Source organism: Mya arenaria, chromosome 13 (genome assembly GCF_026914265.1).
Source record: "Mya arenaria isolate MELC-2E11 chromosome 13, ASM2691426v1".
NCBI lineage: Eukaryota > Metazoa > Mollusca > Bivalvia > Myida > Myidae > Mya > Mya arenaria.
The window spans coordinates 7,276,169-7,288,293 of NC_069134.1; the positions used below are offsets into that span (position 1 = coordinate 7,276,169).

At 35.6% G+C, this 12,125-nt stretch overlaps 1 protein-coding gene across 1 annotated transcript; it reads right to left on the reverse strand.

The window, feature by feature from the left end:
- Nucleotides 1–2,391: 2,391 nt before the first annotated feature.
- LOC128213389 (transcriptional regulator Myc-A-like) lies at nt 2,392–5,902 on the reverse strand. Its single transcript, XM_052919038.1, has 3 exons — nt 5,774–5,902; nt 4,730–5,326; nt 2,392–4,529 (listed from the first exon to the last, which is right to left on the reverse strand). The coding sequence occupies exons 1-3, from the start codon at nt 5,808–5,810 to the stop codon at nt 3,874–3,876; spliced, it is 1,290 nt and encodes a 429-aa protein (XP_052774998.1). The 5' UTR covers nt 5,811–5,902; the 3' UTR covers nt 2,392–3,873.
- Between the last annotated feature and the right edge of the window lie 6,223 nt (nt 5,903–12,125).

The window sequence follows — 12,125 nt, forward strand, 5'->3', positions numbered from 1 at the left end:
AAACTGAAGACTGATAACAGTTGTTTCTTAAACTGTCGTGTTAGTGATATTAAGGAATGAAATTAATTATTAAATATCTGTACACTGAAGCATAAAATAACTTCAATAGGTCTGTGATTAGTACTGTTTACAAGGGTAAAATTGAAGATATGAATTTGCTGTACTCTTTCCGACTAAAGAAAAACACGAGAATTGAACATTGAATTCTGCTTGTTTGTCTAAAGACAATATAGTTATACCAACATATCGCACACCATTTTAAAGGTAATTGACTCTTCTTTCCATGTCACTTATTTAAAAATGGATTGTTTATTTATATGTTGGTTGAGAAATTTGCATCCAACTGGACTCTACCGTGAAATCGGGTAAGTTTGAGTTACATACCGTGTTTCTTTTTTGTATATCAAAGACACTAAATATCTTCAGATGTGTTGTTTATCTCATTGTATGTACCCAAAATGGTTTTTAAACAACACTTTCGTGACAAACAATGATTCAGATGCCTGTGAGCCGAAACAGGCAACACATTGCATTTAGGCATATCTTTCTCTAATCTTTTTACTTGGATCATTTCTGTCATCTCTGTATTTAAGTACAAGTTCTACCTCGTGCACTATATACTCTTTAAACACCTAAATGCCTGTTCATGAGTGTGGCACATTTTCGTTTACATAACATGACCTTCATCCGATGTTTCGGGATATAACACGTGTATCTACCGTTATGCACGGAATAAATATGTTTAAACTACACCAAAAGGATATATACTCTATATACATACCCGCGAAGGCACTTCAGGTCCGTTTACTATTATGGCCAGTTTTAATCTTAGATATGCCTACACTACGAATATTAAAGAATAAGATTTTCCCAGGGAAGCATACTCAAGGCTCACCCACCCCCTATCAGGACGGGTCTGCGCATCTAATTCGGTCTATATACTTACTTGGTCATCCCTACACATTCTATCACGCAACTTAAACGCATTTAAACGTGGTGCGCCCCCATCACTTGGTGGGACAAAACATTCATGTTGAAGAACAAGCTAGGATCATTCATCGCCAGTTAGCTGGTGCGCAATATACAGTCTGGCGAGCATATTCTACGAATAATTGACCATCAACACGTAAGTCAAAGCTGATTCCACTTTGATTCGGCGATGTTTACGGACGATGCTTCAAGCATTATGAGACAAATAATTTTCATATGGGGAGTCATAGAGACCCGAACTCGTTCACCTCGTCACAATACCATGATGGATCAATTAACACAGTTTTGGTGGTCATGAAGTTAGATTTCCACCCTAGACGTGCATCATTTTATTTGTTTAACATTATTTTGAACAATTCTCATAAAGCATCATCAAGGCAATAATTAATCATGATAATCCCGATGAACAAATCAAGTCATATTCTTCCGATGTATGCCCACATGACATACATTTCAAGAGGGCAATTGGTTAAAATAAAGCTGTTTTGTCCATGTGTTTCTAAAAAAATTCTTTCTAACGGTGAATTATTGAATGTGACCCATATATCGAATTTGACTTTACTAGCATAGGCAGTTGATAACACGAACCACATGCAAATGGGTACAACAGGTCATTATAGCTACCGCACACTTTTTTATCACATTGTCATTGTTTCAAATACCTTAAGGGAGGCAACCGATACGGACCTATAATACTATTTACATGAGTTGAGCGTACTATTGCTGCATATTTGTGATGAGACGGTGATTCATTTACGTCTGAGGTATCACGCCAAACTAGACGATATATTAGCAACTAGACATGTTTTGACTCTTTGTCGCATAGAAATTTTCAAGAAATGCCGTGTTTTTTTCCTTCATTAGTCTATCAATGGGTAAGAATGAGTTATTTTGGGGGAAAGCAGTCAATTGCACCAATAAAACTCATTATAGTCATGCGAGACGACTCCAAATGCGTGGTTAAAAGTGCAATGCGACAATCGCATATCCCAGTCCGGATATCTGGATATCTCATGTCAGTGCTCTGCATACAGAGTCACGCAGCGATTGTTTCTCCAAAGCACACATAGTGCATGTACATATCTTCAACTGTTTGATATCCGTCATATATTGACACGCTAATTATCAACTCGTGTAGATACATAACATTAAATTCGGATTTATATGCAAGTAAGCCGTCAGTTCGGTATCGTAAATACGGGTATCGAACTAGGACCTTTTGAGACGCTCCCTTTGAATGAATGACATTCCTGTCGTTAATTGAAGAAAGACGATTGGCTCGTGAGTCATGACGGTAACCGCAGTTTCCCGCCAACTGTCAGGTCACAATCGGGTCGCTCTTTGTTGCGTTATTCAATGTATGACCCAGATCAAGTGCACAAGAATAACCAAACACATACATCGGAGTAATTGCTTTATTTTTTCTGTCTCATTTTATCGTGTTTTTATAGTAAATTACTTAAATTTCACATCGAAAATTTCTTAAAACAAACACATTAACAAAAATATATATCAACTTGAAAACCAATGCAAGTCATTTATAAAATTCATGGATGAGAAATATGATTTGCATATAAATAAATGAAGCAAAATAGAACATTCTTGGTTTTAAATGAACACAAAAAATGATAAATCACATCTAATTTTTTCAATTAACAAATCTTGCACTGGCTTTGAAGTTTTAGCTTTTTAAAACGCTGCTCCTTGCAGGAAAATGTAAAACCATAAAAATTATCAGGAAAGCAAACTACTTGGTTAACTAACAGAACTTCAACCCAACCTTTATACACAGGATAATACAAGAAGCATCTCAAATCAATCAAGCAACACACATATGTAATAAATGCTTCTATTTGTTGCTGCAAAAATCAAAATGTCAGTCATTCAAATACACATTTGCTGGTTTAATCCATGGCCTCATTGTTCATCAGTTCACTCAAAGGAAACATGTATCAATATTTACAAACTATTTTACATGATCTTTTTCAAATGTTTCTGCTACTGTTACAGTCAGATGGAAGTTCAACCATGTAACTTAATATTTAAAGGAAAACGAGGACCTTAAATCAAATGATGCTCATGTGAAATGTATAAAAACCAGAACAGGCTTAAAATTGGATATGAAGCAAAAGTAAAGGTTCTTGAAAAAATGTCCTGCAGTTTCAAGAAAAAACTGCAAATCAACAAAATGTGATACACGACCAGTCAAATTTAACCAGGTAATGTCATTAATAATCCCATCAACATTCAAAATAAATGTAATGGATAATAAAAGTTGTGTGTATCAAGAGAGTCAAAAATATAAAACCCTTGTAGAAATAGAACTTAATAAAGTTAAACAATCAAACAGAACACAGTATACAAAAACAATTATGAACAATTATCACTCTTAACCCTGAACACAGTCGAACATTAACAACATAACACTTACTCTTATACTGCAGTTGTAAAGATTGTGATAGCACTCTGCTCTATGTACAAGGACTATTTTAACATTTGAACACTTATGTTACCATTCAATGCCATTCTATAAAATTTACATTAAAAGTTCATACAAAAAAAGATGACATTACATCATAATGATGGGAAGATTTATAAAAACGCATAATTATACATGATGAACACAATAACTGAACACAGCTTTTAGTAGTATCATAATAGCCCTATACCAAATAATATTATCATTTATAGATCTTTAAACTCAAATGGTGTTTCAGTTGTCATTTTCTTGAAGGTACTTGAATTGACATAGAAAAGGTGCATGATGTTACATCATTTAATGCAAGGGAATTAATCCACTATCAGCAGTCACACCTCGCACAAGAAAGTGGTAGTCAATTGTGTCAAGCTAATATTTGCACATGAAAAGTTATAAACAGCAAGTTAATAATCCCTCAATCTGGATAGATGCCTTTTTAACTTTTCTTTTCTCAACTTGAGCTGCTCAATTTCTCTGTCTTTTTGCCTCTGCTCTTCAATGAGTCTATTGATATACTGAGAAGCTTTCCTGAGAATCACGACTTTAGGAGCTCTTTCCTGGCCCTCAAGGTCGGGCACAGAGTCTCTGAGGTGAAAGAAACTGTTTTTCAAGTCTGTTCTCCTTTTTCTTTCTAGCACATTATGCTGAGTCCGTTTCCCAACATCACATAAATCCTCTGAATCACTTGAGCTTCTACTACTGCACGATTTTAATTTCTGAGCAACTTTCCTCAATTCTGAAGGTATACTTATGTCTCTTCTCAACTTCTTGCTCTTGTGAGTCACTGGTGAACTAGGGTAAGAATGCACACGTTTTAAAGAACTGAGTGGTAAACTGTAGTTGTGAACGTCTGTTGGACAGTCTACTTTCTGTCTCACTGCAGCACATTTAGAAATGTTGTGTGAGCTTGAAGCTTTATGCTCGATGGTCAATGTGACAGTTCTTGGTTTGCGATTTTCTGCACCACTACTGCTGTACTCATCATCGGATCTGTATTTTCTCTTGGTAGTGGGGACGGATACAAATTTCTCTGCTACTGTCACCACATCAATTTCCTCCTCTGAAATCATAAAAGATGACATTCTTACATATGTAATTGATAATAGTGTCATATAGATACAAATTACATCATTCCATTGAAAAATTGCTGTAGGAATAGATTATAAAATCTATTTCAGTTAAATTGAGAATTTTGCTACACACACTTTTATATTGTGAATGGACCCTATTTTAGGTTAAGAAAAAGCACTGTTAACTTACCGGAATCTGAAGGTGTCTCAATGCCAAGGCTGTGCACTTTAGTCTGTGACAATGTGCCACCAAGGTTTGTTTCCATCAGGATCTCATCAGGAGCCACACAGGCCGTACTCATAGGGTTCGAGCATGAATCGCAACGACTGCGCTGGTTCTCTGAACATGGCACCTTTGCACTTGTGCTGTCATCTGCCTTGGCTGGAGCAGACCACATTATATCCTGAATCAAGTTAGACTGCAAAAAAGTCTCTATGTCAGGCGCAACACCTGGAGGCGATTCAGGAAACACACTTGCCACATCCTTCAGAAGTTCATTTGTTTTTTCATCATCAAACAAAAGAAGATCTTCAGTGTCTATGTCAAATGGCATCGTGATGTTTTCAAGATCCCAATCATCCTCACCCTCATGCTGAGGCGATAGAGGTGGTGTTGGCAAGTCAAACTTCTTCCAGATATCCTCACTTGTCATTGACGTGGGGGAGTTATGGAGTTCAACATCATCGAAGATTGATGGTACAATATCACTAATACCAACACTTGCAGCATGTACAACGTTATCCATTTTGGCAACTCTAAACCGCTTCGTTGGCTGCATGTGCATGTCTGGAAATATAAAATACAATCTTAGCCTAATAAAATCATTTATATCAAAACAAGCGCTCGTTAAACAGAATATTCGAACCGTATGTCAAATTGGCTGACTGCCATAATTGTACATTTTGTATGCGGCCTAAATAAGACACGTGACTTCAGCATGTGTGGAATGACAGCTCAGTATAACTGCGCAAAAAGCAGAAAACGAAGTGAACTTCATTAAACAAAGTATGTAGTAACATAAAATACATTCTGATACATCTTATAGTCCAACTGTCAATTAGAATGAAACCGTACTTTAGCTTTCATATGTTAAAATATCTCGCCGGCATTCTTGACAACACCCACATCGTGGCAAATTGTCAAAATTTCGCAACAGTTATATTCAACTTGCAAAAGAAGAAAATTAATATAATATTTGCAGTGACATCGTTTCAAAACCAAAATCAAACAAACCTGTATTGAAATTAGTCGTTATCCTTCTTATTCCCATTTAACATTCACTGCATTTAGGCTCGATATTGACAAGTTGGCAACTCGAGCCGAAGTGTACAGACATCGCTATGTACATGGTTATTGAATAAATTAATAGAGTATTCTTCCGCGCCGACTTTCCCCACAGAGAGAACGGACTTTCGATAATTTTTATGGTCAAATTAATATCATTATAATCAAAAAACATATCCAATCAGTGATTTAAATAATAAAACGCTTAAATTGAAAATGTATCTATTTTCATCAATAACCAAGCATATAGAACTTCTTTTCGGTGCATGTATGTGGGGCTGTGATGAGGTTTGGCGGGAAAAACGTTGTGGGCGGAGTCAATATTTGCATATTCAATACACAAATCGAACCACATACTACAAGCGAGCAATAATGTATTTCGGTCGAAGAGTTAACTCAAAAATACTTTTATTCGCTCTAGTCCTTATCATTATTCAGAAATGTTCTGTATTGTTTTTTTTATTCAATTTTAATTATATAAGAAAAACATCGAGTGCACAAAGTTAACTTTTAGTTCCAAGTTCATCAGGTGCACTTACATGGCTGTTATCAGGTTCTTCTATTCGTTTAACACTTTTTCAACTAAATGGTTTCATTGGTCAATTTGAAGTATACAAGCGAGTCGATCTAATTTTGTATTCTATCCACAACCCAGTAGAGCCTGTTCATAAATGTTATTATACACACTGTACGATTAACTTATTACATGACTTAGATCTACTTATACTCTCTTAAATGTGTTGGGGTGGGGTGGGGGTCCTGGAAACTGTACACAATTGTTTTTCAACATTTCCATATAATATAAATGGAGAAATGATGTATATAAACATATAATATAATATAGGTGGGGACGTTTTGCCGCTTGTTTGGGGACATTTTGACGCTTGCTGGGGACGTTTCAAATGACCTTGAATGCCCCCAGGGACGTTTTGTCCTGCAATCTTCAGATTAACCGTAAACGAATGGCATAGCGAGTAAAAGATCTTGCTGCGAATTAAGGAGTTTTCTTTTAATTCTAATCTTAACCAGTGCATAAACGTATTGCAATTTAAAATAAGTAATTGGGTTAGCCTATTACATGTATACATACTATTTCAAAAACATTTATAAAGAAAACACGAAAATTGAAAAGAAACTTTTAGCTAATTGACGTCATTCTTGATTTATCTTCCTAGCACTGTCAGTTCTCACTTTTTTGTGAAACGGGCTCAAATATCAGAAACAGTGATACTGTAACGGTCCGCTGTATGCGGCGGATGTGCGTTCATGTGCGTTGACAGGACCCACCCTATGCCCCCCCCCCCAAAAAAAAAAAATAGTATTTTTTTTTTTCAAGACAAAAAAAGATTGGAACATGATCATTTATCATAAAAACATTATTATTAACCAAAAAACTCCACTAATTTTTTCCCCCAATATTTACTTTTATTATAGTAAAGGTTGACATGTCAAGGCTCTCAAACTAGCAGTGGTGTTTTTGTCAAGCATGCACTTAACTAATTTTTTTACCAATTTTCTCCATTTGAGAGGACGTAACTTAGGGGCGTAAATTTATTTGGTTTATAATGTTGGCAGGAGGGTTGTGGGTAACCCACGCCATTTATTTCTACAATTTCTAGCCCAAAATGGTGCATTTGGGCGAAATTCATTACCTTTTTCTCCTATATTGACAAATAAAGTAATTAAGCTTGAACAATGTGGTGGGGACACCGCTAGCTAGTGATATTAATTAAACTTTGTCAGATCATACATGGATTACAAAAATCTGTGCAGACAAAAAAATGGCTTGTCTCAAGATGCCATGAAATACAAGTTTGTACAGTTCTCATCGAGCCCCTACGAGATCCGCGAGTACCGACTACTCATTCATTTTGTACCCGGATCAAGGGTAACACATGTATGTTTCTGCTGAAGGTGTAACCAGCTTCCCTCCTCGCGTACCGAATACTCGTTCATTTTCTACTCGAGTCCTGCATAACAAATAATGTGAAATGATTTAATAAAAGAAACCGCGTACTGGTCAGCATCTTGAGCCACGTACCAGCAAGGAAAAGTAAAAAATATTTCTGTGCTATTAAAAAAAGCCTTATCCTGCCAATGACGTTCTTCTCACTACTCGGCGAGTTCTTAAAGATATAAATTAAAATTCTTATATTCATCTTTACAAGTATATCTAGACCCTCGCAGAACCTCACTGCAATTTGAGTGTCAACATAGATGCTGTTTACTCATTACGTCACTGACATGTGTGTATTACCCACTGAGAATAAACATAAAAACAGGTGATATACATGTAAATGTGCTTTTGTCATTGCACGGGAAACTCGACCAAGATTTTGTTACAAATGGTTTGAAAACGTACGTATGTGTTTAGTCATATGTGCATTATATACATGTATTGTATACATAATATCTGGCGTAAATCATGCTGAACACGAGCAAACTGTGTCTATTATCATTTTATAGTAGTTAATGAAAACTTATTTATCATGTTTATGACTTATTTATGAACATTTGAAAAGTGCTAATATATATGCAGAAATGGAGTTTGTTTTTGCATCTGTATTTTTGTGTACATGTATGTCTGTCGGTCTCATACCTTTTAAGTACTATATACGGGATATGATATAATTACATGTACACAAACTCAAGTCGCCAAACATTTGTTTAAGTTAACAATTTACATAAATTATCCTGTTAAAATAACGTTTTAATTTTGAATTATTTCAGTGGCCCATTCAAGATATTCTTGACAGTTTTAGGGTCACCCTGACAGCAAGTATTTCCAAAGAAACTCAAGGGTATCATTATCTTTTGTAAACATATTTCCCCATCTCCGATCCAGGGATATTTTATTTGCTACTTTCCTGACAAATGTCATTGGCATAGCTATAGTTATGATAATTAATTTTGATTCATTTAATCACTTTGCAAATCAACTATTCTTCCATGATTTTATGAGAGTCTTTCTAGTTTATGGAAAGCTAAATGTTGAGGTTCTTGGCAGTTGTCCCTGTGTGCAACAGTTTGGACAATGTTCATGCCTTTGAATACGACTCCTCATTGTGTGGAATTCATATTAATGTGAAGGGGCAGGACACAGTATTTCATTATTTTGAATTTTAATTAGGTACACTTCTTGTTTCGGGTGGTATAAAGCCTGCTGTACAGATTCCCATGTCAGTTTGGCTATTTCAAGTTTTCTGACCAAAGACACATTGTTTTCAGATGGGTCATGACTTGAAAAGGTTTCCATTTATTCACATCCTACCATGATTTATATGATATTGAAGCCATACAAAACCTTTTCTAAAACATTGCCTGACCTGGTATAACAAATTCAGGTGTGTAGTAAGGGCCAATATGGGATTACACAGATCGGTGAAGGAACAGCATATTAACCCCTTCACCCTCTACCCCCTTCGGTTTTTATTTCAAATTCGGGGTTTTTGGAATGAAAAAAACAACTTTGACCTTTCCAAATTTCATTGTGCAACTGCATATTTGCGTACAATCAGCTACGAGCCTGGAATTCTAGTTTCTGGATGCACAATATGGACATGTAAACACATATAAGGGTGTAAGTAACATCTCTCCCCCTTCAGTACCAAATAGTCCTCTGTTTTCTTCTTGAATCCTTTGTAACAAAATAAATAGTATTGAATAATTTGGTGAGTCTGCATCCCAAATGATGATATATTTTAAGTTTCTGCTCACTGCTTGCCACCCTCTCCAGTCCCTAATACTCCATAAAAAAATCAACTGAAAACTGTGTGTATTAAGTAGTACTTACTAAATAAGATTACTGTGAAGATTTTTTCCCACTGAAATCTTAAAGGGAGTTTCCCCTTTGCCCTGCCCCTCGAGATGGCCAGAAAAAGATTGATGGGATTTTTGTGTCAAAATACAAGGGATGTATTGTCAAGAAGTGCAAAGATCATAGAAAACCACCCCACGAACAAATTTGCTAGCAGGGGTGCCTGAAAATGGATGGGTCATTTCAATGGTTAGGTAGGCCTTCATTCCTTCGACAGGCTGTTAGAAATACTATCTCCCTGAGTCCCATAGGGTTGGAACATTTAAAGAATGCATTTTTCCTGTTGACTAAATTTTTAATGTTTTCTAAATGGAGACAGAAACCAAATCAGATGTCAGTCAATTTACAGCACTGCAAAAGGGGGAATACATATTTCATTTTTCTATTCTATGGTTTGCACAATAGCAGTTTTGGAAGAGTTTTATTGCCCTGTAATATTTCTTTGTATTTTTTACAAAATGAAATTACTTGTTTGAACATGAGTTTATTTGTTCTGAGCATGAAATATCATTTCCATATTGCGTTGCTGTGCACAAAATAACATGTTTGCTGTCAAACATGAGAAATTAATTATTCATTGCACTGATAATAGAAAATAGCTCTAATGCTATGCAACTTTTTCAATGAGCTATATAGCTCAATTGTTATCAAACATCAATGGGGCATTTTTTTGTTGTCATAAAGAGAAATGACAGTTACGTTCATGAGCAGTTACAAGAATTTAGTTTATTTTGTATACTATAGAGATCTGAAATACATTCCAATGAGTAAAAATTATTGATATTCATAATTATTGTATTCAAAGACATTAGTTTATACTAATTTCATTAAGCTTGATTGTGGCGAAATCTGACAGCTTATAGAATCACGCTCGAGTCTGTTTCCTGGACAGAAACCAGTACTGGTGTCCATTTTGAGAGACTATGGGAAGGTACCCTTGGTGGGGATTGAAACCACAACCTCTTGGGTGGGAGGTGGACAACTGTACCACTTGGCTTCACACACCCTTAGTAGGGAGACATTCATTTGAACATCAGTCAGTGGCATACACTGTATTCTATGTAATGCCAAGTAACTTTGTTTTATTTTGTTCGAAATTAAATTAGGCTAATGGTGAGAATAAGTATGATTTATTTCATTATGGTGTATGTCTTGATCTTTCAGAATTTATAATTGAAATGTTCAATGAGTGAACAGAAACCATCCATTCTTTAAAGACCTTAACCAAATCCATTATAACCATGATGTGCAAAATTTGAATTGCAAAGAAATCGGTAAACATTGATCATTAAACGCCACTGCGTTCCATCTACTTGTTCCGTTTACAAACAAACTGGACACGGATTACAATGCCAGCTCACAAAAAGGTGTCATAGGAGCAATCAAGTGTAAGGTTACTTGCCGTTAAATAAGACCACCTGACGAAAGGAATGGTCGACTCACAAAAGACGACCAAGACTCTTTAAGTGGGAGAGGTAATGAGTGTCTTTCTTCAACAATGGTGACGGTTTTTAATCTGGTGAAATTCTTTCTGTTCCTTGAACTGGATTTTTGACATGTTTTCAGATTCCACAATAGTATGGCAGACAGTGTCATTGGCAATGTCTCCATGTTTAAGTTTGCATCTAACCAAAGTTAAATGTGCCGAGAACTCCTCAAATGTATTATGCTAGAAATTGAACTTCCCTTTGTTTGATAGAAGTGGACAATTCAAGACCACAACAAAGTTAAAACCATACAATTTAGAATGTTTTGTATGACTGGACATAATGAATATCCAATATTTGACCCCTTGGTCACTGAACTGAAACTGAGTACTCTTGTCATCTTGGTAAGTTTAATCATTAAAACCTTGAATGATGTATGCATATACAAAGATATAAATTTATATATCTATTTCATAACACTCCACTTTTCAAGTAGCATTAAGGACAGTGTCACCAGGGAATGAACTAATCTGAAGAAGTACTGCTGTACTTGTAGTCAAGGTAATGTAGAATGACTGGTTTAATTGTTAAATGCTCATGATGAAGCACCTATAAATCAATCTGTTGTAAGAAATTCATGATACACCTGAGCTCTCACTAATTATGTTTCACTCCCTAGTAATTAAGTAGATATATAGTGCATAGAGGTCTAGATACTTTCATCCTTATTTCCAAGAAATGATGAGTGTTCTCTATGACAGGCTATGATTGGTGCCAGCCCCCAGGGATCAAACTGGGACCTATGCTATTTAAATGTACTGTACTTGGGCAAGGTACAAATAGTTTACTCTCAGTGTTGACTTCATGATTTTCCTGTATTTTTCAAGACAGCTTAAAAAATTATTTGTCATTATTTTGTGAATACTATTCCATGTTTAACATGTGCAGGAGCATCAGAACAATGCATCCTGCATATTTACAAGTTGTAGCAATAATTGTGTCAATTGATTTTTATATGGTGTATATTTCAGAAAAGGTAATGAACATGTCTTGTTGA

Bases quoted from the DNA above. Each gene is read 5' to 3' on its own strand.
- LOC128213389 (XM_052919038.1), bottom strand. From the start codon at position 5,810: ATGGGAATAAGAAGGATAACGACTAATTTCAATACAG. The intron at 5,327-5,773 runs GTTTGTTTGATT...TTATATTTCCAG, and splicing joins AACGACTAATTTCAATACAG to ACATGCACATGCAGCCAACG. The intron at 4,530-4,729 runs GTAAGTTAACAG...TTATGATTTCAG, and splicing joins TGAGACACCTTCAGATTCCG to AGGAGGAAATTGATGTGGTG.